Source organism: Colossoma macropomum, unplaced genomic scaffold (assembly GCF_904425465.1).
Source record: "Colossoma macropomum unplaced genomic scaffold, Colossoma_macropomum, whole genome shotgun sequence".
NCBI lineage: Eukaryota > Metazoa > Chordata > Actinopteri > Characiformes > Serrasalmidae > Colossoma > Colossoma macropomum.
The window spans coordinates 24,304,939-24,329,351 of NW_023494790.1; the positions used below are offsets into that span (position 1 = coordinate 24,304,939).

The 24,413-nt window shown below is 37.7% G+C and overlaps 1 protein-coding gene across 1 annotated transcript; it reads right to left on the reverse strand.

Moving 5' to 3' along the window:
• Positions 1-4: 4 nt before the first annotated feature.
• On the reverse strand, positions 5-24,044 carry LOC118809406 (nebulin-related anchoring protein). The gene is made up of 43 exons (XM_036572697.1): positions 23,787-24,044; positions 23,355-23,449; positions 23,066-23,153; positions 20,431-20,535; positions 20,224-20,325; positions 20,020-20,124; positions 18,621-18,728; positions 18,402-18,506; positions 18,176-18,283; positions 17,817-17,924; positions 16,536-16,643; positions 15,181-15,297; positions 13,396-13,500; positions 13,022-13,129; positions 12,675-12,788; positions 11,752-11,850; positions 11,532-11,636; positions 11,330-11,437; positions 11,105-11,212; positions 9,803-10,000; positions 9,610-9,714; positions 9,430-9,528; positions 9,213-9,317; positions 9,008-9,115; positions 8,460-8,771; positions 8,265-8,369; positions 7,016-7,114; positions 6,771-6,875; positions 5,829-5,936; positions 5,600-5,713; positions 5,298-5,495; positions 4,974-5,078; positions 4,770-4,868; positions 4,571-4,675; positions 3,641-3,748; positions 2,823-3,134; positions 2,393-2,497; positions 2,174-2,272; positions 1,966-2,070; positions 1,774-1,881; positions 1,370-1,681; positions 808-960; positions 5-635 (listed from the first exon to the last, which is right to left on the reverse strand). The coding sequence occupies exons 1-43, from the start codon at positions 23,856-23,858 to the stop codon at positions 342-344; spliced, it is 5,529 nt and encodes a 1,842-aa protein (XP_036428590.1). The 5' UTR covers positions 23,859-24,044; the 3' UTR covers positions 5-341.
• Between the last annotated feature and the right edge of the window lie 369 nt (positions 24,045-24,413).

Genomic DNA, 24,413 nt, shown 5'->3' on the forward strand with positions numbered 1-24,413 from the left:
TTTCCTTACATGAAGCAATAGGCTTCAACTGTCAGTGAATAAAAAGAAAGGCACTTGTCTTTTCACTACATGAATACTAAACAAGTCCACCCTTTTTCACATGCATGATACACACTCCAAAACTTCCTTTTCTATTCACAATTTATATCTTCCTCATATAACCATAAATGTCACCTACAAACTGAACATTTCCATTCTGCCTTTTTCTCTTTTCTCCATCATTGTCACATACAGAGTTCATTCATTCATTTTCACATAGATATCCTTCAATCTTTGCTCACTAAATATTGGTAAAGAACACCAGGCTCTACATGGCAGGCTTATAGAAAAATAGCTTTAGCTTACATTGTAATAGACTTATTTTCAGTTGACCTGTCTGTAATTGACCTGTTTTCATGGAGCTCGCTCACTGCAGACTGGTTTGTTGAAGAGTGAGATGTTATAGACTGCGATGTCATGGACTTAGCAGTCTTCGCTTGTTTGAAAGTAGTGTGGATGGTCTTCTTCCGTTTTACATGGAGGATCTCCATGGCATCTGGATTGACCACAGACTGCTGGACATGCTCTCTTGTCTCCACCTGCTCTGAAGAGTCCTGCTGCTGCTGCTCCAGCAACTGCTGCTCACGCTGGAGCATCTGGAAGAAAAGAGAAATGAAGGAAAAAAGATGTCACAGAGAGACGGCAAGAAAAGTTTGAATAATAAGTAAATAATAATAAGTTTGAGAATAATTTCATTGATTTTTACATAGATTCTTTTCAAATTCTAGTTGTAGTTTCTAAGTTATTATAAGCAGTTTCTCTTCTCACCATCAGTTGCTGGTACTTGGCTATGGCTTCATCAGTGCTCACTCCCTCTGCAAGTCCAAGCTCTGCTGCCCTCCTGGCCATCTCTGCCTTATGAGAGCCTGGAGGGGTCCAACCAATTCCCTTTATCCAGTTCAAGTCTGACTTATATTTCACCTGCAACCAGACATTCATAGTCAGGACCCATGTTGATATCCCATTAAAATCCCACATTTGTATAGCCTAATCAAGAACTATTAAGATTTCTCGCAATAACAGAATGGGTGTACTAGCAAGCATATTGTCAAATGTACTTTCTTTCCAACCTCTTAAACTGCAAAGGCATGTATATGGGCCTAGATGTCAACCTCTCACTCTTACAACTACTTAACTTAGTAGTATATTATAGTGAAAAAAACTACTATGTAAAATATTAGTTTCATAGTAGTTAACAAATAGTTTATAGTAGTTACTGAGTAATAAGCCTTAATTACTATTTTTAACAACTGAATAATGAGCCTGCAATATGTGACATATAATGAATAGCATAATATACATTGTAAGACATTGAAAATGTCTCCCTTACATCACTCTGTAGCTTGTAGGCCTGTTTAGCGTGTTTGACGTTGAGTTGTTCTGGGTCACATGTGTAGTTATGGAGGCGCTGGCGGTAGCTGAGGTCACTGGCCTGAGCCTGGCTCTTTCTGGCATGCAGAAATTCCGGCTGGTCTGCATGGATCTTAAACTGAGAGCGGGTCTCTTGGAACTGCTTCTTGTACTCATTGTTGCTCTGCAGCTTGCCTACTGCCAGAGAGTGCCTCATCCTGGGGTCATCCTCTACGCTGAGCAGGCCAACCTGCTGACCCTTCTGCTTCACAAAGGCCTCCTTATAGCGGAACTGAAGAACAATAGGAAACCTTGGTTCAATCCAAATTCCACCTATTCTGTGTGTTGATATTTTAAAAGGGACCAAGAAAACATGTTACTCACATCGCTGGCGATTTCTCTAGAGGCCTTGGCTGTCTGGAAGGGAATGGCATCTAGTCTCAGGTCATAGCCAGCTGTCTTTACCTGGTCCCCTGACGCTTTATAAACTTTCTGCAAATTGAACACACAGGATAGAACATAAGCTGATGATGTCAGAGTTCCTTCATATAAAATGTGGTTAAAAACCTGTCATACATCACTGATCTGCTGAGCATTAATCCTGGCTCTGATGAAGTCAGGATGATCAGCAGGTAAGGTGTATTTATGCATGGACTCAGTATCTCCAGACTTATACAGCCTCTAAAATATAAACAGGGACAGGTCAGAGCAACAATTCATCATAGATACAATAATACTGTACTTTTTTTCTGTCACTTCTACAGGATTTTATTTTTAAACACACCTCACTACACTGCATGTAGCTGTTCTTGGCATGGATGATATCAGGCGAGTCAGCAACCTGGGTAAATTTCAGCCTGTCAGGTAGCTGACGATACTTCTTCTGCAAGAGCAAAGCAGGAAATTTTCACAGAAGGTAAATGTTAAACTGTATAAACAAGTAGATGAATTGTCTTGACATTATCATATGTTTATGGTATTAGGTCTGCCAGCCTGGACTCACATCACTTATGAGCTCTCCAGCTTTCTTTGCAGACTCCAGCTGAGGAGCTCCTACTGAGTCCCAGGCCACTCCCTTCATGAAGTTCAAATCTGATTTGTATACATTCTGAGAAGAAAATTGCACGTTACTTGGGATAGTGTTCAGTCACAACACATTTTCCTTCCTACCAATATGACTTTGGTTTTCCAGTCTCTTCAAACTACTCACAAAAAGTCATTTATTGAATTTGCTTGATTCAAATGGGTATAACATTTTTATATGAATTAAACATGTACGTCAACATATTTATTGCCAAATGTGAACTGCAAGAAATTTTTTGCATCTAATTATGTTATTAATTAGGAAAGATGTACTCATTTGAATCCATACTTTTTTCAATGTCACACTTTTCACTCTCTCAATCTTTCTTTCTAAACTCCTTCTGTCTTACCTGACTCTGCAGCTCGTAGGCCTTTTTGGCCCATTGCACCTTAATGTCATCAGGCAGGACAGTGTAGGAGTGAAGGTGGGTCTTGTAGTCCTGATCACTGGCCAGGGCCTGTGCTTTCTTAGCATGGACCAGGTTAATCAGGTCCAGTCCCAGGTGATACTCGCCGCTGGTGGACAGGGCGTCTTTGCGGTAATTCTTATCACTCTGCAGACGTGCTGTCTGCAGACAGTGTAGGAGGTGAGTGTCATCCATGACGCTCCGTGCACCAATGTGCTTGCCCTTCTCCAGAATGTGGTTGTGCTTGTACTGGTACTATAGAAAGAATTGAATTCAGAATGTGTTCAAAGTTTACTCAAAAAGTTAGTGACCACATTTGTGAATAATAAGAAAAACATTATTAGTGAACAACTCAAATTACAGCGAAATAAAAGGCATCACAATTACAGCTTTTGATATCTGTCTCGTATATAAAGTGTTCTTAACTTTCAACGTACGATAATAAGATTTTATGTCAAATTATTCTGGGCTATTGGACCATTTCTATTGGTCCATTCTTTTTACACAATGTAAAGAGCAGCTGGTGTTAAGTAAAAAAATAAAGAAAAACAACAAAAATGGACAGTATATATTTATATATTTTATATCACAACTACTTAGACAGTAATATAAATGTATAATGTTCTGTTCATCAGGTAAAAGCATGCATACATTAGTCTAGTTCTGTCATCTTTCTATGGTGGAATTACAGAATAGAGAACATTGCTGTCTATGTCTGTAGATGTTTACAGAACAAGTAAAATTAGCATGGTTTTACTTACATCACTGGCAATGTCTGTGGATGCTTTAGCCGCCTGGAAGGGGATGTCTTGCATGGTCAGTTTATAGCCTTGCGCTCTCAGTGTGTGCCAAGACTCTTTGTATTTGGTCTAGAATAAGAAAGCACACTCAGGTAAAAGGGCATTCTGGCCTAAAATTACAGTTGAATATGTTATTTGTCATATTATGTAGTATTCTGTAGCACAGCATTATATCCCTCTGCCAAATCAGTTTGAGAGAATTATGATTTTATATAGCATTCATTCATCAATGTTCTCTCACTACAATACCCCATAGATCATACAATCATTGGAAATCCCTGTGGTGTCAAATTCTGACTGCAAGCCTAGCCACTGATCAATACACTAAAAACTAACTATACAACTAAGCCAGCATCACTGTAACTCTTACCTTAGTCACTGAACAAAATCACAAAGAAAACAGGAATTTGACCTTTACTCCACACAAAATGGACACCAGACGGCCAAAGAAATGAAGCCAAACTGAGGTAAGGTATCTACATAGCTAGGTAGCTCCCTTGCTACCATTAGCATTGCCTCCTCATCCCACAAGTCAATTTTGTCATTTGAGTAATTAATTCTCTACCTTGTGATGATGAGTTGAAGACAGTTACTGCAGGTATATGGCGGCAATAAGACATTTGGCCACCTAGCAGTAACATTAGCATTCACCAGCTAACAAAAAATCATTCAAAACAGCCTGCCCCAAAAAATCCACCCAAAAGCAGTTGTAGTTTTTTTAAAGTTATTCCCACCTTCAAGATACATCACCAGAAGGGAGTTTTCCTAGTCTTTAAACAAGAAAATCTCAGTTAAAGCCTTCTTATAACATACTGGGATAATCTAGAGCATCAAGCTATAGAATAGGGATTAACGTGTAGGAATGTAGTGAAGTTGGTTTGAAGGGCTTACATCACTGAAATTAGCAGCATTGATCTTGGCCTGTGTGATTTCTGGTCGCTCAGCTGTGATTGTGTAGTTATGCCTGTAGTTCTCTCCCTTCTCTTTGTACAGGCGCTGTGGGAAAGAGAGTTAAACACACAGAACAGCTCTCATCCTGTTTCAACAGAGAACAGAAACAGTGCAGATAAAAAGGTTTAAGTTCACCCACCTCATTGGTGATCTTGTTGCTGAACTTCGCATGAACAATGTCAGGAGAGTCAATAACAGAAGTGTGCTTAAACGTGTAAGGCTGCTGTCGATACTTTTTCTGTTGAACGAAAGAAATAGAAAAAGAAAAGGTTAAATTTTCTCTTGTCTATATATTCTTAGAGATTAATATAGTTATATCTGACATTAAATGTTGAACATTTACATCGCTGATCAGCTGTGTTGCACGTTTGGAGCCCTCAATTTGTAAGGCACCAGTGGCAATCCAGGCTGCCCCACGCAGGTAATTCAGATCAGAACGATACGATTTCTGTTACATACATAGAAAGCATTGCTCAGAAAAACTGCAAGTTCAATAATATTATTATAATACTATTTTATGTAAATACTATGTATCAAACATTGCAATGGAGAATCCAGTTTAATGCAATAAGCAATGGCATGATTTAAAAGCTTTCTCATATTATGTACAGTGAATAAATTAAAATAAATTATTGTATTATGGATAAATAGTGCGATAAAAGTTTACCTCACTCTGCAGCTCATACGCTTTCTTGGCAGCCTGCACCTTCAAATCATCAGGCAGAGCAGTGTAATTGTGGAGGGTCAGTCTATAATCCTGATCACTGACCAGAGCCTGAGCCTTCTTAGCATGAACCACGTCCAGCATGTCCATTGGAAGGTGGAACTGAGAGTGTACTTTAGTAGAGTCCTTCTTATATTTAATCTAGAGAGAGAGCAAAAAAAGTTGACATTTAATGCATACACTATGTTTGTATGTCTGACTTGCTAATATGTTATTCATATAGTGTACACCACGGGCATACTCACATCACTCTGTAGCTGAGTGGCATGCACTGAGTGGGCGATGTTAATGTCATCCTCCAATGCTCTCAGACCAATCATCTTACCCTTCGTCCTCTCAAACTCCTCTTTGTACTTTTGCTGAAAGTGAACATTTGTGGCTCTCAATTACTTTTCATTTGTTTCCAGAATCAACCAAAATGAAATACAAGGACAGAAAATATAGTAATGTGAAAAATGTGGCAACCACTCTTACATCACTGAGTATCTCTGAAGAGGATTTGGCAGCCTGGAATGGAATAGCGTCCAAACGTAGCTTGTAGCCTGCATCTCTGAGCTTCATCCATGACTCTTTGTACCGTGACTGTAAAGAAAACAGTAATACATAAAAAATTTCATAATGAGTTATATATGGGGTACAATATACAGCTACCCACATGCAATGCAGTGCAAAAGCCAGAGATTGTCCTTTATTTATTTAATTTCCAGCCAAAAGAGCCATTAATTACAAGTTGTTCCTTATTCAGCAACCAGAAAAAAGCAGAAAACATTTATTTAACAGAATATTTCACAGAAGCCTCAACATCTAAATATGATCATATAGGATCAGTATTTCATATTTTGTGCATTCACCCTTTGCCTTTATCTTTTCAAAGATTTACTTTCAGTTTAAAAGAAGGAATGTTTTTACACACTGTCAAAATTTTATCTCCGAAGTGTACTTTCTGCTTTTTATAATCCAAGTAAACCCCAACGCATTCAAGTCATGTTAAAGTCTGGACTTTGGGGTGGTCAGTCCATTGTTCCTGTTTGGTTAGCAAACTTTATACTTTTGTGTCTATTTTCTTTTTTTAATCACAGCTTCTTAACAGCTGCTAAGCATTGAGCTGTCTTCTCACAGTGAAAAGATAGACTGCCTATCTCTCAAACATGAAGTACTGTTATCTGATGGTGTCAATTTTGGGAGTCCTATTTTCTCTATTTTCGGGAAACTTTTGACTTTACCCTTCCTTACGCAAGCAGATTATCATATCTAATCTCCTCAGAAATATCTCCTGAAAATTGACTAACTTAATGGCCATTTTAACAGGAAATTAAAAATCTCTGACATTTATACAGTACTGTACCTTTGGTATAATTTGTTGCTTTTATAACCTTTTCTGCAACAGGCAGTATGGAACCCAAGCTAGAATCTCACCTCGCTGATGTTCATGGCGTTCATCTTGGCCTGCACATGCTCTGGAAGATCTCCTGTCAGTGTGTATTTATGCTTCTCACTCTCCCCTTTCTCTCTGTACAGCCTCTGTAAGGTCACAAGATATAAGACAAAAATCATCAATAACTCAATGCAAAATACCCCAAGGAAAAATACTGTTGATTCATCAAGTGCATTCCATCTTTCTTAAATTTCTTTAAAATGATTTAGCAGTGGAATTTGCTTACTTCTAGTGCCAGCTTATTGCTGAGCTTGGCTTGCACCATCTCTGGTGTGTCCTCCACGCTGGTGAATTTCAGAGCACTGACATTCTGCCGATACTTTTTCTGGAACACACAGGAGAGACGTCAGAGATTTATTTGCCAAGTTCATTACTGGAGTCTGTTCTGAATGTAGAAAGATATACAATTATTCATATTCAGAGGTTTGGATAGTGCAAAAGATGTGACCGTATGTCAATGATGCTAAGTATAGACTAGTTGTTTTATTTTATTGTATACTCTTAACATTCCACACAGATGAAATATGTTTCTTAGAAATATTAACCCAGGCATGTACCCCTCTATTTTAATAGCTCTATTTAAAAGTTTTTATTTTGAGTAAAGCATATCTAATGACTGTAATAATAGCTGCAGTTAAGGAGGGTGATAATACAAATGCTCCAGTATGAACCGGTAATAAGCATTATGAGAGTTTTGTTTGGTCTAATACACTCCAATTATGACAGACTGGCAGTTCATTTCAGTATATTATATTAGACTGTGACACTCTGGCTTCATAATGGCTTTTTAATAGTCAGAATAAATATCAGACTGTTGTATAAAGGCTGGAGTTTTCAGATGTACTATATTTGACATTTGCTGAGTAAGAGGTTCTTCTAAGGCCAGGCCCCTGATGACCTGAGTAAAAGTTCCTTCATATTCTTAACATAACTTGCTTTCTCAAAATACAGCCTTAGTCATAAAACTGAATACAAAATATGGGTTATTCCCCACCAGATTATCTAGGGCCTGTCAGGTCATGTCATTTCATGCATTTCATGAAAAAAACTGTAGTAAAATTTGTTTAAATCATACAGCCACAACATCAAACCCTTCTATTTTAAAAAATTAAGACATTTTTGTTTTCCATGATATGGATCCTTTAAAGTGTTTAAAATGTTTTTCACCAGGTAAATTGCATCTTAAATATTGAGGTTAACTGCTTATAGAATGCTATGAACTGACTAAACAGAGCTGAAATTAAGATAAGTAATAGGTAATATTTAATTTAAATTTAACCAGTTGTCTAACTCAAATCTTAAGTAACTAAATCAAATTTAAAATGTAAGGAATTACAGTTGTCTGCAAAGTTACATCAGTTTAAAATTCTATTAGAAGCTCTCTGAGAGTTTATGATACATTATATGAGTCAACAAAAGGTGGCCATGTTAGTATTCTGTGGTACTATATTGGAGCTGAAACAGTTGATCAGTACCTCACTGGCGAGATCGCTAGCTTTCCTAGCCTGCATCACGTCAAGAGATCCAGTAGTCTCCCATCCCACACCCTTCATCCAGTTCAAATCTGACCTGTACTTTTTCTGAAGGAGAAAGAAATTCTCAGTGTTCTTTGACAAACAAGCTGCATATCAAGCATGCTGGAATAAGTGGTTGTTTCATCAAACTCTTACATCACTCTGTTGACCATAGGCTTTCTTGGCCCACTCCACCTTCATATCACTCGGCAGACTTGTGTACTCATGCAGGAAAGTTCTGTAGTTGGTCTCTGTGGCCAGGTCTTGGGCCTTTTTAGCTTGGCTGATGGTCAACATGTCAAGCGAGGCATTGTATTTGGTCTTAGAATTTTCATACTCTTTCTTATAGTCACGGTCACTTTGAAGCTTAGTGGCCAGGGCTGAGTGAGCCATCTGAGAATCGTCTGTTACAGTCTTCACCCCAATCATCTTCCCCTTTGTCATCTCATATTGCTGCTTGTATTTCACCTAGTAACCACCAAAAAAGATAGAATAACAAAATGCCTGTAAATTTTACAGAACAGAATAGAATGCAACTACATTTTCCACATTTTATATTAATCAACAACAATCATCACATTATGAACATTAAGAATGATTTAGGAGGCTAATGGAGGCTTTTCTTTGATATCATCACTTTGAGTATTACTGTAGTTTTAGTCTGCAGGTTTTAGGTTGACAGGAGTTTGGTTTTGGTCACTCACATCACTGGCGAGATCCCTTTTAGCTTTGGCAGTGAGGATAGATAGTGCATCCATACGTAGCTCAAAGCCCTTGTCCCTTTGGGCCTCCCAGCTACTCTTATATGTTTTCTGAAGAACACATATATGACAGCATTAACTTAAAATCTTAATGCTAGCAGGTTATTTGATGTACAAATAAGTAACACATTTGAAAATTAACTCATACATTGCTGAGAAGCTCTGCATTAGCTTTGGCCTGCTTGTAGAGAGGCTCGTCTTTGCTCACAGTGTACTGATGGATGATCTGTTCTGTACCCGCCTTGTATGTTAGCTGATGGTGAAAAAAGACCAATAAGAAACTAAATGAACTGACACACAATGCATAATATAGAAACCAATCAGACAAAACATGTTGACCAAAAGGTTTATAAAAAGAATCTAACATCACTCTGCAGTTCCTGACTCTTCTTGGCATGTTTGATAGAGGGAGTGTCGGCCACTTGAGTGAATTTCACTCTGTCCACCTTCTGACGGTACTTTTTCTGTGAGGAAAGAGAGGCATCAGTCAGAAAAAAGTCATCAATTTTCCTCCTAAAACACTGTAGCCTCCACATACAACTTACATCACTTAGAAGTTCTCCAGCCTTCTTGGCCTGTTCAACATCCAGGCAGCCATCAGCCTCCCAGCCAACCCCCTTCATCCAGATCAGGTCTGAGCGGTACCGGTTCTGTTAGGGTCAAACAGCAGTGCTCATAGGTACATTACAGATAATAAAACAGTTAATTTAGTCCTTTGTTAACTCTCTCTTCTCTTACATCACTCTGCAGGTCATAGGCCTTCTTAGCCTGCTGCACTTTGATGTCATCAGGCAGAATGGTGTACTCATGGAGCCTCTTCCTGTAGTCCAGATCACTGGCCAGTGCCTGGGCTTTCTTCGCATGGTTTAGGTTCACCATGTCCATAGGCAGGTTACACTTAGTCTGAGTTTCTTTTGAGTCCTTTTTGTAGGCAATCTAAGGAGATGTGAAAACATGACGCTTTAATTCCTCACTCCACAACAGTTGTTTGTGTATTAGAGCAGTTAATTTCAATACATTGTTAATGTTGTAACAAAACTCCAAAAACATTTTTAACCTCAATGGGTGTTTCTGCAATACAGGGGGTACAGGTCCCGGCAGTGGATTCTTGGAAATATGTTCACATTTTTAGCATGATGCATGAAAAATATTTTATTGGTGTCATAAGACATTTCCACATGCAAAACTTGATGCTAAATATAATGTAATATTATATACATATATATTATGAAGCATATTTTGGGTCAAAATACCAGACCTGTTCACATCCCACACCTTCAATGTTCAAATGCATAAAGGCAAGTAACAGAATTACATCTTTTCAGTTGAAACCACATTATACAAATGTTAAATCTAATCATATGGAAATAAATACTGTTGGAGATCATTAATTTGTCCTGCATTTATATGTCCTTACCACAACACTGACCAAATGATCTAAATCACTTTTTTAAAGCCAAGCAAACTTAATGCAAACAAACCTAATTTCAATGGAAACACAAGTTAGCCAAAGCATACATCGACAAAAGTGCGGGAAGCCTAATCTAGGAGTATCTGGATTTCAAGAAAAGCAAAGTAAACATCATCTTTTTAGATTTACTATGTTATGTATGTTCTTACCATAATGCTTAGAACTAATGTATTTTGTCTTTTAGAACAATTTTAAATTCATGTTGTATTAAAATATATAGGTTGTCTTCCAACGGCAATTCAACAGGCCATGCTTTTGCTATTTATACTCAAAAGCAATGAAAAAGTATTTACTGCAACTTTATTTATTGTGCACTTTGTTATGGTAAGGACAGGTCATGATAAAAACATTTTTCTGTTTTTATAAAAATGTGGACAGCCTTAACTCCCTGTAGTTGCAAAAACCTCCTAAAATGTATTAATTGAAGATTTCTGTTGGTCCACTCATACAATGTGCAGCTGTGATTTTCAAATGGTTAAAAAAAAGAAACAGAGTTATGATGTTTTGATATGACATTTCATATCCTTCTATAATTTTTCCCATTTTTTAATTGGTCAAGAAATGTTTACCTCACTGTTCTGCTTTGCCACTTGGAGACAATGGAGGGTCTTGGAGTCACTCACATTTACACCTACTGCTTTATCCTTGTTCTTCGCATATGATTCCTTATACTTGATCTGCAAGACAGGCTCACAGTTACTTGATAATGGTTTGACATCATATATATCACGATATATCACAAGCAGCATGTTATAATTAAATTATTCATATAAATGATTTAAACTTTGACTTACATCACTGGCCAGATCTCGAGAAGCTTTGGCAGCTTTAAAGGTCAGCGTGTCCAAACCAATATCACAAGCTTTAGACTTATTCTTCTCCCAGTCCTCCTTATACTTGATCTATAGCCATGGAGAGAATCAACAATATAATAAAAACACCAAGCTGAAACTGGAAGGCACCCTAAGTGTTACTGTTTTTATGGCATAAACTCACATCGCTGATGAGCTCTGCATTGGCTTTGGCCTTCTTGAGCTGAGGCGTATCCTGTGCTAAGGTGTACTGTGTCTTAGTTTTCTCATAGTTGGCTTTGTAGTTCAACTGCAAAAGACATCACAGGAGATTTATAGCCGATGATGTGTTACACATAATACATTAGACATGATTTTAGACAAAAATGATAGATTTCACTTCTAGAGAAGAGATGAATACTTACATTACTAAATTGCTGAGCATTGATTCGAGCTTGAATAATGTCAGGAGTGTCTGTCACCTGGCTGTATTTGAGCTTGTCAATGTGCTGTCTGTAATTTTTCTGTACAGGAAAAAATATTTAGCTATGAAGGCAATGTTCTACAGTACTGTGCAAATGTAAGAAACCACCCTTTGTTTTTTCTGTCAAAATAGCCATTAAGTAGACATTATTCATTTTTCAGGAGATATTTCTTAGGAGATTAGATATAAGATCATCTACTTGTATAAAGAAGGGGATGTTAAATGAAAGTATAAGAAAAAACATTTAACTGCAATGGAAATTCTTAAAAAATATAGAGAAACTAACTAATGACAATGCAAGCCCTGGTAGACCACAAAAAACTGTCACCATCAGATAAACAGTACTTAAAGCTTTCATCTTTGAGAGAGGAGAAAATCAAGCTCCACTCCACTTACCACAGTTGTTTCTGTTCATCCTTCCACTGTGAGAAGACAACTCAACACTATGAGTCTGAGAGCATGTATAGCTATCAAGAAGTCGTTATCGAAAAAAAGGAAAATCTGCAAATCAATCAAAGAAGCTGCTGGTGTTTCAGAACAATGGACTGACCACCCCAGAGTCCAGACTGAAACATCACTGAATGTGGCAATGTTTGGTTTGTGGGATGAAAAAAAAAAAAAAGAAAATATCTACCAAAAAATAATAAAAAGCTGAAGGTGAACACACTGAACACAATACTGAAAATTTTGATACTATATTTATTTGTTCTCTGTCATTTTCTGTTTTCTTCTTTTTCCTGACACTGAAAAATTAATAACTTCATGGCAATTTTGAATTTTGCATTGTACTATATTTAGATGTATTTTGTGTATTTCAAAAATCGCTTGTGATTTCAGAAAAGATCACACATTCAGCAGACTCACATCTTTGAGAGGCTCAAGTTTCTTCTGGGTCTGATAAGATGGAGTGATGTCAGCAGGGTAGTTGTACTCTCCCTGCTCCATCTTTTCCTGCCCATATTCTGACTTATACGCAACCTGAAATGAAGGAGATTGACTTAGTGAAACTTGTCAGTGTAATGATTATTTTGGACTTTAAAATAATATAAAATGTAGAAAGTATAAACTTTACTGACAAAAAGCTCTGAACTCTAACATGATGCAGTCTTTCAATACACTGTTCTTACATGTTACATTTACAGTACAGGCACATTGGGTTTGACATACCACACAGGAGGAATAGCAGTGCAATAACAGTAATGAAGTCTTACATCACTGGCCAGCTTTCTGACTTTCATGGCATGCATAGTTTTCTTGTCCAGTCCAGTTCCCTCATAGTGACCCTTCATGTGACTGGTATACTTCTCCTTATATTTATTCTGCAATCAAACACAATTTAAAACAAAATTCAGTGCACGCCTGCAGTGTTTTCATTCATAAGCAGCCAGATATCATTTCATGTGCAGTATATTTCTCTTAGTGTGGATTTATTTTACCTACATAACTGTGATGGAAGGAATTTTTTATATTTGCATGATTATAAATGGCAGCGTTGAAACAGCATGACTCTGCATAGTAACGTCTCACTTAAATATAGAAAACGCTCTCACTCTATGAGCAGTCACATCACAGATGGCATACTCACATCACTGGTATACTGGGCGATCTTGGACACGTTTTTGAACTGTGGTGTTTCGCAGTAGTTGATGCTGTGTCCTTTTGTATTCTCAAGGTCCTTCTTGTATTCAACCTGAATGAGAAAGAACAAGAGGTGATCAGTTATAGCACGAACAACCATAATCTGATACCTTCCATTTCACTCGGAGTGATGTAGTGACACACTGGAATTCTAAACATTTGTCTCTCGTGGTGACCTTCACGCCCACACACAAAAGCCTCTTTGCTCTTTGACCCCTAAAGATAAATCGGACTCAGATGATGATATGGCAACAGACTATGGTATCATCAGGTATCAACAGAGGCATGTAGACAGATGCTTTGGTGCCATCTCTGGACGCTGATGTGGTGTTTACAGGCGTGAGTGCTCTCTGACTATGCTCTGTGTGAGGAGCTGAGCTCAGCGGGAGAGCCACGTGAGAGATGAACACAACGCAGGCTTGGAGCCTTTATGTCTGACTGAGCTCATGACCAATTGCTTTTTTTAATCTTCTATATCATGCACAGTATTATACAAAGGTCTGATTTTGCTGTATGGGCTTGCAAGGGAACCACAGTCCAACTCAATGGCATATGGTCCTGACGGCATGTCATGGATAATGTTCCAAGAACATTTAGGGCTGGTTTCATTTACATTTACATTTACATCATTTAGCAGACGCTCTTATCCAGAGCGACTTACAAAAAGTGCTTTCCTAGACATGGATTATACCTATCATCATCGGAAATCTTAGCGAGAATTTTTAGCCCAGGCTGAGTCTGGGAAACATGTCATAATTGTGTACAAGATATGTATATTCTATTTGTAGGTGTGTTCCGCTTACCTTTTTCATCTATAGGCTTATTATTCAGTTATAAATTAATTTTAAACTTATTATTCAGTAACCCTTGTAAATAATTGGGTACCTACCATATTACTGCACTAGTCAGAGGCCACCCTTCATTTATTTACTTCCAGTCAAAGTGGCCATTAAATAATTTGCTATATATATTTCAGCATCAGAAAAAAAAACAGAAAACATATATTTAACAGAGGCCTCACCTAAATATAGCATCAGTATTTAATGTGTCCAACTTCTGCCTTTATTACAGCTTCCATTCTTCTCAGTTTCTTCATCTGCAGGGATACTTTTCCACACCTCTAAAGTTCAGTCTGAGAAGTTCCAAGTAATCCAAGTAATTCAAATTACAAATTTTGACTTAGAATCGGTCCATAGAAGTTATTCCACATCTCAGATAGCATTGAGTTTTTTTCTCACAGTAAAAGGATGGACAGAAACATTTGTAGATTTTACTCAGATCTGAAGCAAGAGTGGAGCTTGATTTTCTCTTCTCTCTCTAAGATAAAAGCTTTAAGTACTGTTTACTTGGGAGCACACAGTTGTAACTTTGTTTTAAAATTGGTTAAATGGAAGAGTTGAAGTAGTAGCAGGGTGCACAAAAGTAAAAAAATACACAATAAATACTGATAAATTTGATATACTTGAAGTGTTGAAGGCTTCTGTGTAATTTTCTGTTATAATAATATTTGCTTCCTGCTTTTTTTCTGACGCTGAAAAATGAATAAGCTGTACTTAATGACTGCTTTGACTGGAAATTAAATGAATAAAAGGATGGTCCTTGCCTTTTTGTACAGTACTGTTGTGTTGAGTACATAATGTATGAGAGTGAGGAACAGAAATGCACATATGGGCTGTTAAGTTTAGAATACCTTTGTGTATGCTGTTTTTAAAACTACACTTCAGAACCTCACCTCGCTAACGATCTTATTGATCTTGCGGGCATTCTTCAGAGTCAGGTTGTCATCAGGAGCCAGAGAGTGGTAGGCAGACGAGCCCCTCATCTTGCTCAGGTCCTTCTTATATTTCAGCTGTAGGTTAAAAAAGGAGAGAGGGAACAAGGTTGGTGCTGCTTAAAAACAACAATGCTGATGTCAGGTTGCATTCTCCTGGTGTGAGCAAACACACATGTGCTCAAATATACACTCAAGATGTGTGACTAAATCTGTCTGTTGGGAGCTTGTGGAGTGACAACACTAGATTCCTGGCTGGGAGTCATGACAGTAAGATTGATTACCAAACCTAGAGCAGATATTCTATGTAGAAAAGGCAGCATGGACAGAACACGTTTTTGATTGATCAGGCCCACACTTTTCTGTTAAATGTTGTTCAGGTAGACACAGTAAGCCTATAAGATGTGTCAAGAGTCTCTGTTTTTATGTAACAAAATGTGCATCATAACTTCCTACTAAAAATATCCACTATACAAACAAGTAGTAAGAATGGAGCTCAGTGACTTTAAACACGGCACTGTCAAGGATGCCACCTTTGCCACAAGCCAGTTCTGCATTTCTAGATCTTCCCAGGTCAACTGTAATTGCTATTATTGTGAAATGAAAGCATCTAGAAGTAACATCTCTGTTGCATCACTGGAAGCAACATCAGCACAAGTACTTTGCATCAGGAGCTTCATGCAATGAGTGTCTATAGCTGAGCAGCAGCACAGATCACTAGGATCACTACAAGCAATGCCAAGAGTCAGCTAGAATGGTTCCATGAACTGTGGAGCAGTGGAAACGTGCTCTCTGTAGCGAAGAATTACGCTTTACTATATGTCAGTCTGACGGGTATATCTGGGTTTGTTGGATGCCAGGAGAACGCTATCTACCAGGAATGCATGACTGTGCCCCTGTGAACAAAGCCAGCTCCATAAACACATGTTTTGACAAGTTTGGTGTGGAGGAACTCCAGTGGCCAGTGCCCTGACCTCAAGCCCACAGAACACCTTTAACATGAATTGAAAAGTCAATTACTAGCCAGGTCCTCTCGTCCAACATCAGTGCCTGACCTCACAAATGCTTTTGACTGAATGGCACAAACTCACAGACACTCTAAAATCTTGTGGAAAGCCTTAACAAAGAAGTGGAGGATGTTATAACTACAAAAGGAGGCCAAGTCCATATAAGTGCCCATGATTTTAGAATGGAATATCCAACAAGCTGTGATGGTCAATTGTCCACATACTTTTGGCCATATAGTGTAGGTGTAGTATAGTACACAGTGATAAGCTAGCGAAACTTAATTAAAGATAGGACACTGTGATACTCACATCACTGGCAATGTCGCTGGCTTTCTTGGCCATCTGGTATCCAGGCGTGATCATAGCAGGAAAGCTTCCTTTGCCTCTCTGCTGCTCATACTCCTCAGTGTAGGCATGCTGTGAGGACAAACAAATACATATACTTAATGATGCACACACAAAAATATAGTTCATAAATTATTACTGTAATATGTATCTATTATATATAATAGGGTTAAAGTGAAATGCAAAGTGAGGCAGAAAACTATACCGTTGAAATATATCATTTGGTAAAAAACACAGACATGTATGCATTACTACTGTCCAAAAGTTTGAAATGTCTTTTTATATTGATAATTGCAATTTCATTCCAGACTAATACAGTGTAGACTGCAATACTATAAGCTAGACAACAGAAAGTATTTTAAGATGTTTTAATTAATATGTCAGTCTTTTAAGAACAGCAAGCTATTAAATACTAAATAATATATTTACCTAATATATATTTAGATGTATTAATATGCTATATCTATATATAAACATTAATATGATATATCTACTGTAATTATGTCTTTACAGTAACTTCTTGATAAGCTATCTTAAAATTTGATCACCACTTTTCAAATATGAGGTATTGCAGATGTTAATTTTATTATAAATTCATGTTAGATGTTCTATAGGTTTATCAGTCATTGTGGAATCAATTACAGCTTTGTTCATTATTCTGAATACATCTAAAATTCTTCTTTTTTTACAGTTTCATAAAAATTTGTCGTAGTTGTAGAAGTGGCATCTCATTAGGATTATTTTATACAGCAAAATTGGTTTTGTATGAATAAAAACAGTCATTCCAAATTTTTGAAAAGAGATTTGACATTTTTAATGGTAATGTGTCTGAATTTGCATGGCTGTTTGCGAGTATTTCAACTTCAAGTCTCCTCCGTTAAAGTCACTTCCTTTTGTTTATGCCATGCAATGGTAAATACTTTGAAGTACATGCCTGAAGCCTGACCAATCTGCTACAGCTAATGATCAAATTGGATTAATTAACTATAGCAGACCTCTTTTTCCTGCAGGGCACCGTCAGAAAAAAGGCTCATCAGATTATTACACAGATGCCTGGCCACAAGTGTAGCTAGCAGTAAAAGCCCAAACAGTATGATTAAAAGATCGTGTCAAAAAGACAGAGGAAATTTGATGAGTATATTTGGAGGAAATGAGAATGTGCCATATGGGGACGATATTACTGATATTACTGAATGAGCAGTGCCTTAAAATGAGCTGAAATGGAAAAGGAATGAAATGTATCACCTGACTGAACTTCTCTGCATTCTCTTTGGCCAGAACGAGCTCAGCAGCTCCAGCGTCAGTGCTAGCCTTACCCTTCATCTCTTGCTCATACTTCTGCTGGTACTTCACCTGCACAACATAAGCAATCAGCTTTGTTGTTTGGACATGCAGCTGTATGCTTTATTTTTTCCAATATGTCAAACTCAGCAAATAAACTGAGCACTAAAAAATTTCAGAAAAATGCATATTTAAGATTTTTCCCTGAACAGGGTGTGTTAACTTATTTTCACATAGAAAATCAATAAAACTTGTAATTGTTCAAATTTTTGCATACAGCTGTAAGCCTGAAAGTAAAGTATGAGTTATGTGTGAGTACTTACTTTACTAGCCATCTCATTTGCTTTCTTGACCACTTGGTATCCAGGAGTGACATGGGCAGGGAAACTACCTTTCCCTCTCTGCTGTTCATAGTCCTCAGTGTAGACAAACTGTTAATCATGGGTAAGAGATTACCCCCCTATCCACAGATTCATCTTTTTTTATAAATTATATAGTGTTAATCAAGTTCTATAGATTGAATGAAAGTGTGAGAGGGTTTGTGCTTACATCACTTGCAATTCTTCCTTGGCTTTTAGCCAGGACCACTTCAGGGGTATCTGTCACAGTTGTGTACTTCGACACCCTCTCCTCATGTCCCTTCTTATATTCCACCTGAAAGTAAATTACACACATACAGAAACTGCTCAAAACTTCTCTTACAGCATTTACTGTGGAAGTCACGGCACAGAATTCCACAGTGCTTGCACCTCAGGGGGGTTTACTTACATTGCTTGCAAGAGTGTTGGCTTTCTTGGCCACTTCATATCCTGGAGTGAGCATGGCAGGGAAGCTGCCTTTTCCTTTGGATTGTTCATATACCTCTGTGTACTTCACCTGTCAATCAAGAGCACAGGCTTAAGCATAGGCTCCAGAGTCATGCAGTGTCCTTTCAGTTAGTAAGAATACTTTTAACATACCAAACTTCTATATTGTTTTGAAAAATATTAGCCATTGCCCAGCATACATTTCAGTAAAATTCAACAACCCTAAAAATATTTTATCTAGCTCAACCTTTTGGAATTGCCCTTACAGCAACAACAAAATAAAGGAGGCATTGTGACAAACAGTAGACAAACAGAGACAGAAATAGGTCCAAAATGTCAGAGACCGCCGTTCATTTATTTACTTCCCACTAAAAAGGCCATTAAGTACAGGTTATTCATTTTTGGAGATATTTCTGAGGAGATTCTGAGGGAAAAATAAACTAAAAAACAGGGGTTTCCAAAACTGGAGTTCAAAAAATGGGTCTCTTAATAACTGTGCAAAACCTGGTAGGCCACCAAAACTGACACCATCAGATAAACAGTACTTCATATGTTTAGCTTTCATCTTTGAGAAGCAGGAGAAAATCAAGCTCCACTCTTGCTTCACATCTGAAATAAATCCACAAGTGTTTGTCCATCCTTCCACTGTGAGCAGACAACTCAATGCTATGGGTCTGAATTGAGGTGTAGCTGTCAAGAAACTGTTACTAAAAAAAGAAAACAAGGGAAAATCTGCAGATCTTAGCGTTCTTAGAAAAATGAGCAGACCAGCTCAGAGTCCAGACCTCAACATCACTGAGATGTGTTTGGGATTCATTGCATCGTGAGATGCAGAAAATATAACCTACTTCTAAGATTGAACTTTGGAAAATTATCCCTGCAGCTGACTTTGGACAGCTGAAAGCAAGTTTTCTGAAAAGAATAAAAACTGTAATAAAGGTAAAGGTGGACACACTAATACTGAAAAAATGATTTTTCTGTTAAATATATTTTCTGCTTTTTTCCTGATGCTGAAAAATGAATAACTTGTCCTTAATGGCCAGTTTGATTGGAAATTAAATAAATGAAGAATGATCTCTGATTCTTGCACATAACACCACTTTGTTACTACAAAGGATTAATCATTTAAAGATTATGTGTTATATATTACATATGCAAATGAAATGCAAAATACTCTTTTGGAGTTGCAAAAAACTCTTTGTGAGATAAGCTCAGACAAAAGAGCAAAGTTGTATTATAAGGTGAATGTACTGGTGAATTACTAGCAGATTTGTTCCTGGCACTGTACACGCAGCAGTAAAAGCTATTCAAGCTAAGTGTAAAGTGCAGTAAAAGCCACTGTAGGGGGAAAGTGCCCATACATCGCTTGCCAGTGAGGTTCCAGTCTTAGCGTGTAGAATTCCAGGTGTGTCGGTCACAGAGGTGAACTGTGTCACTCGCTCATCGTGACCTCGTTTGTACTCCACCTAAGACAGAGAGAACAGAAGCACATGCCTTAATTTTCCATGGACTGCATCCATCACAGGCAGGAGTGTTCATATGCAGCTCTGAGAGAGATCACTTACATCACTGATGGTCTTCTGTGCCTGAGAAACACGAACTATCTCCTGGCTGGTTACGCTGCCTGAGTACCATGTCTGCTGCTCTGAAAACTCAGACTGGTAAGCCTAGGAAAAATTTCAGTGCACCTGTGAGCACCCTGATTTCAGTGGTCCTGAATTTAACATTTAACATTAACTCATCTGTAAAGGTGACATGAAGTGACCTCTTACCTGGTTGGTCATTTGGCTGGCCTTGCGAGCCTGCTCTATTTCTTTTGACCTCATGTCATAGTGAAAAGTGGACATGAAACGTTCACCTTCCTCTCGATATTTAATCTGAAAACAAACACAGTGTCTTCACTCAGCACAGTTCAGCTTAAGCACATAAAATATATTGCTTAAAAAATTGTAAGGGCCTGTACATAGGTCCACCACTGGTACAAATTCAGGGTGGGACTGGGGGCATGTCCCCTCCACTTTTTGAAATTATGCAAGATAATTTTGGGGGTCAGAGGATGGCTGTTGAAAAAGTACATAACTAAGTTACAAAAGAGCTGTCTGATATCAATTATTAGATAGTTTTAATTACAGTTTAAATGGTTCTAATTAAACCCAAAATAGATTATTATTTTGCCAGTAACAACTGAAAGAAAGAAGCACTGATATGAAATCATTTTTAACACTTCTCTACAGTACTATGACCGTTTGTTGAATTATACTACAGCGGTTAATGACAGTCTTTCCTTTTTCTTCTTAATTATCATCATATTTAACATTAGTGGGTATTTTGCTACAATATTTATAACAACATGGAGATCAGAACAAGAATTTTAGCAACACAATAAAAAGAAAAAATCACTGTTACAATAGGCAACAAAACAGAATCTGTGCTGAATATGTTTGATATTACTAATCCTGTTAAAAAGGTTAATTGTTTTTATGTTTTAATATTGGCATGCAAATATATGAAATATCAGTATTATACAGTCTGCAACCCTATCTAGATTAAGCAGTTAACAATGATGAATGAATGAATGAATTAAATATTAGTACAATAGTGGGCATACATTATTTACACATTGCTGTATGCAGGCTTTAACCTCCTGTTGTCTCCATTTGCCCCTGTAACTACAGCACTTACATTGTTGCTGTCCAAAGAAAAATGGTAAATGGTAAAAAATGGTTTACAGGAGAGGGCAAAAACTTTCTTAACTTTCCATGAAAGTCAATGTGAAAAGATTTTATTCCAAGCAATTCTAGAGCATTTCAATTCCTCTGATTGGTCCATTCATCATGAATTTTTCACACGAGCAACAACAAATTAGTTTCATAGTCACCAAATATTTCACAGCAATTATTAAATAATAAGATTAATAACTGAATCATAAGAATGACAAGGCCAGTACAACACTGATGCTAAGCTTATCACTTGTGAACATGTCCCCTACTAAGGAGACTGTTCAGTTCCTAGTGACTATAGTAATGCTCATCACATTCGTTTATCAGTCTACTCAGGCTTTAGCAGGAACTTCAGCAAAGAAGCCCTTTTTGAGTTTTTCTTTACAGTATGTCTTTAAAATGCTGTATGTTGATTTTAAAAGAGTTAATAAGCAGGTACCGATGGTGTTTCTTTTAGAGATGGAATAAAAGTATTTTTTAACTTAGTGGGTACATATTCTAAAAGTATTCCCCTACATATGTAAAAGATAACTGTATTCTGAATACTGCCTTTACAAAATATAACTTGAACTGAATATAGACATTTAATTTCTATATTCTGTATATGTATTCCCAATACCTGTATTATGTTATATCCCAATCCTGATCTTAAGCTTAGTGTTCAAGGGGTTAAAAGAATCATGATAGGGCTGTGATCATAATTTTTCAACAGCTATTTTTACATATCCCTAAAACAATATCGTGACTTGATTGGGAAGTAACCTTTAGCTATCAAGTAAAGATAGGCATACAAAGTGATGCCGTCTCCCTGGGTCAGAGCATGTGGTCAGTGCTATCTGTTCATATAGGAAAATGATCTGTGTTCTTACAGGTCTTTCCAGGAAGTAGGGGAATGATGTGCATGATGGAGTTTTGATAGGCCGCACACTGGAGCTCTGCAGAGCCCAGAGAAAGCTCTTAAGCAAGCTGACAGACAGGAGCAGGTGGGGACCCCAGGATGAGAGAGGGAGATGGAGGGGAAGAGAGAGAGAGAGACAGGACAGGGAGGAAGGAAAAAAGGAGGGCTGCTTTCTGGGGGCATAAATTTAACCACCAAGCGCATAAAGCAGACTAGCGAGGGGTGTCGTGTCGCTGTCACACTACAGAAATAGCTCAGAGACTCAGACCCCATTCCAAACCTGTAGAGTCACCAGGGCCTCAGAGTTCTCCTAAAAACAGCTTTACAATCCTCCCATAAAAAAGGCTTAGAAATAAATTTACTTAGTTACAGGGTCTTTGAAAGGACACTTCATTTCAGATCAGTTAGGACAATTTAGCAGTAATCAGGGCAATGGCCCCAGTCTCTCTAAAATATGGACTGTCTACGTAAACACTACTATTACTCTTTAACTTCATTAGTCTTAGCTGTCAAATATTGGAATCAGACCACCTTTCTTCTTTCATATTGGAGACATTAAGTTTTACTTCCACAGCAACAACATACTAAATATACATGTAATAATTAAACTGATATTTCTAGATTATCCAGTCTTTAATATATTCTGCTTTAGAATCCACTAATTAATGAAGCCACAATATACGTAATCGTGATTATCTCCTTATGAACATCATGATGTATGCAATGAGTAAAGCAATAAAAAGCTGCGTTCTGTCATTTAGCATCAATGAAATATAACCATAAGCTCACCTCACTCACAGCCTGTGCCTGCTTCTTAGCATTGATGTTGACGGGAGTTTCATAGACGCTAGTGAAGGTGTTGTTCCGTGGATTGTGTCTGTGAATTACATACAGGTTATAAGCACACTCAGTAGACACTTGACAGTTTTTTTAGCTGAGTGGCAGTGGTAAGAATGGCTGCATTGTTTACAGTTGTTGATGTATATGTAGAGAATGTATCTTTAGAGAAACAAAGAAACAATAGATGCTCTTTATTTACCAAGAGAAGATTTTAAATGAAAGATCATCCTGTACTTACACTTGACAATAAGGCCTCTTCTGATGGCTGACAAAATTATTGGCGGTGAGAACCATCTTACAGACCTCACAGTGAAAGCATGCTTTGTGCCAGTTCTGTTTATGACAGAGAGAACAGACAAAGAATGAATCACCCCGGTATTACACAATCTGGACCTACCTTTTAGTATTTTATTCTAAAGTCATGGCTGAAAATCTGACATGGCCATCTTTTTTGCTGTCCTCACTGGTAATGTGATGGGCAAGATCTTAAACAAACTGAATCCTAACCATCATCACCTAGCTTTCACAGTTTTGAGTTCATCATAAAAGATAATGTGTCACTGATGTATTAGTTATAGTTATATGCTAAATTATTGGCCAATAAAGACAAAATACGATGTTTATCGTAACAGCAAATGCACATCCACATTTTACATGCACAGAGTCTTACCTGACCAATGAGATTGATCTTCTCAGCTGGGTACACCACAAACCCACACCTGGCACAGTTTTGAATATTCATGTTTTTTTCCTGTTGTTGGAACCGTCACTACAGAGAAAAACAAAAATCAATATACAAGTTCTCTAAAAATCAGTGGTCTTGGACAGGCTACACGGGGTAAGCCAAAGTGCCCCAGACAGCCCCTGCTCCCGCTTGTATCTCACTCTCTGACCTGTGTTAAACTTAGCTCTGGTCTTTTGCAGGCCAGCTCTCTCCATTACATGACCTGGATGCAAGGTCCCACCCCTCTTTAGCTACTGTCAGCTGAATGGTTGGCCAGCTGTCTGTTAGTTGAGAGGGGAAAAAAGAGATGCTTCTGGGTTTATGTAATTGAATACTGAATTTGTTGTTGTTCATTTGGGCAGCTTAGTCACTGTGGTCTTTACATCTCCTAGATGTGCACAAAAATAGGGGAATGAAATCACACAGTGCTTACAGGTTGTTTGTGTAATACATACATTACCTCTGTGCTTTCTTTTACCATGCTTTGTCATAGTCGTAGTTTTCATGGTGTCCAAAATATTGGCTGGCTTACGTGATATCATAACATGCCCGAATAGCCTTAATGGGCTTCTG

Bases quoted from the DNA above. Each gene is read 5' to 3' on its own strand.
- LOC118809406 (XM_036572697.1), bottom strand. From the start codon at position 23,858: ATGAATATTCAAAACTGTGCCAGGTGTGGGTTTGTGGTGTACCCAGCT. The intron at 11,851-12,674 runs GTGAGTCTGCTG...TTTCCTGTACAG, and splicing joins AACTTGAGCCTCTCAAAGAT to AAAAATTACAGACAGCACAT. The intron at 9,318-9,429 runs GTTAGATTCTTT...TTTCACCATCAG, and splicing joins GTCAGGAACTGCAGAGTGAT to CTAACATACAAGGCGGGTAC.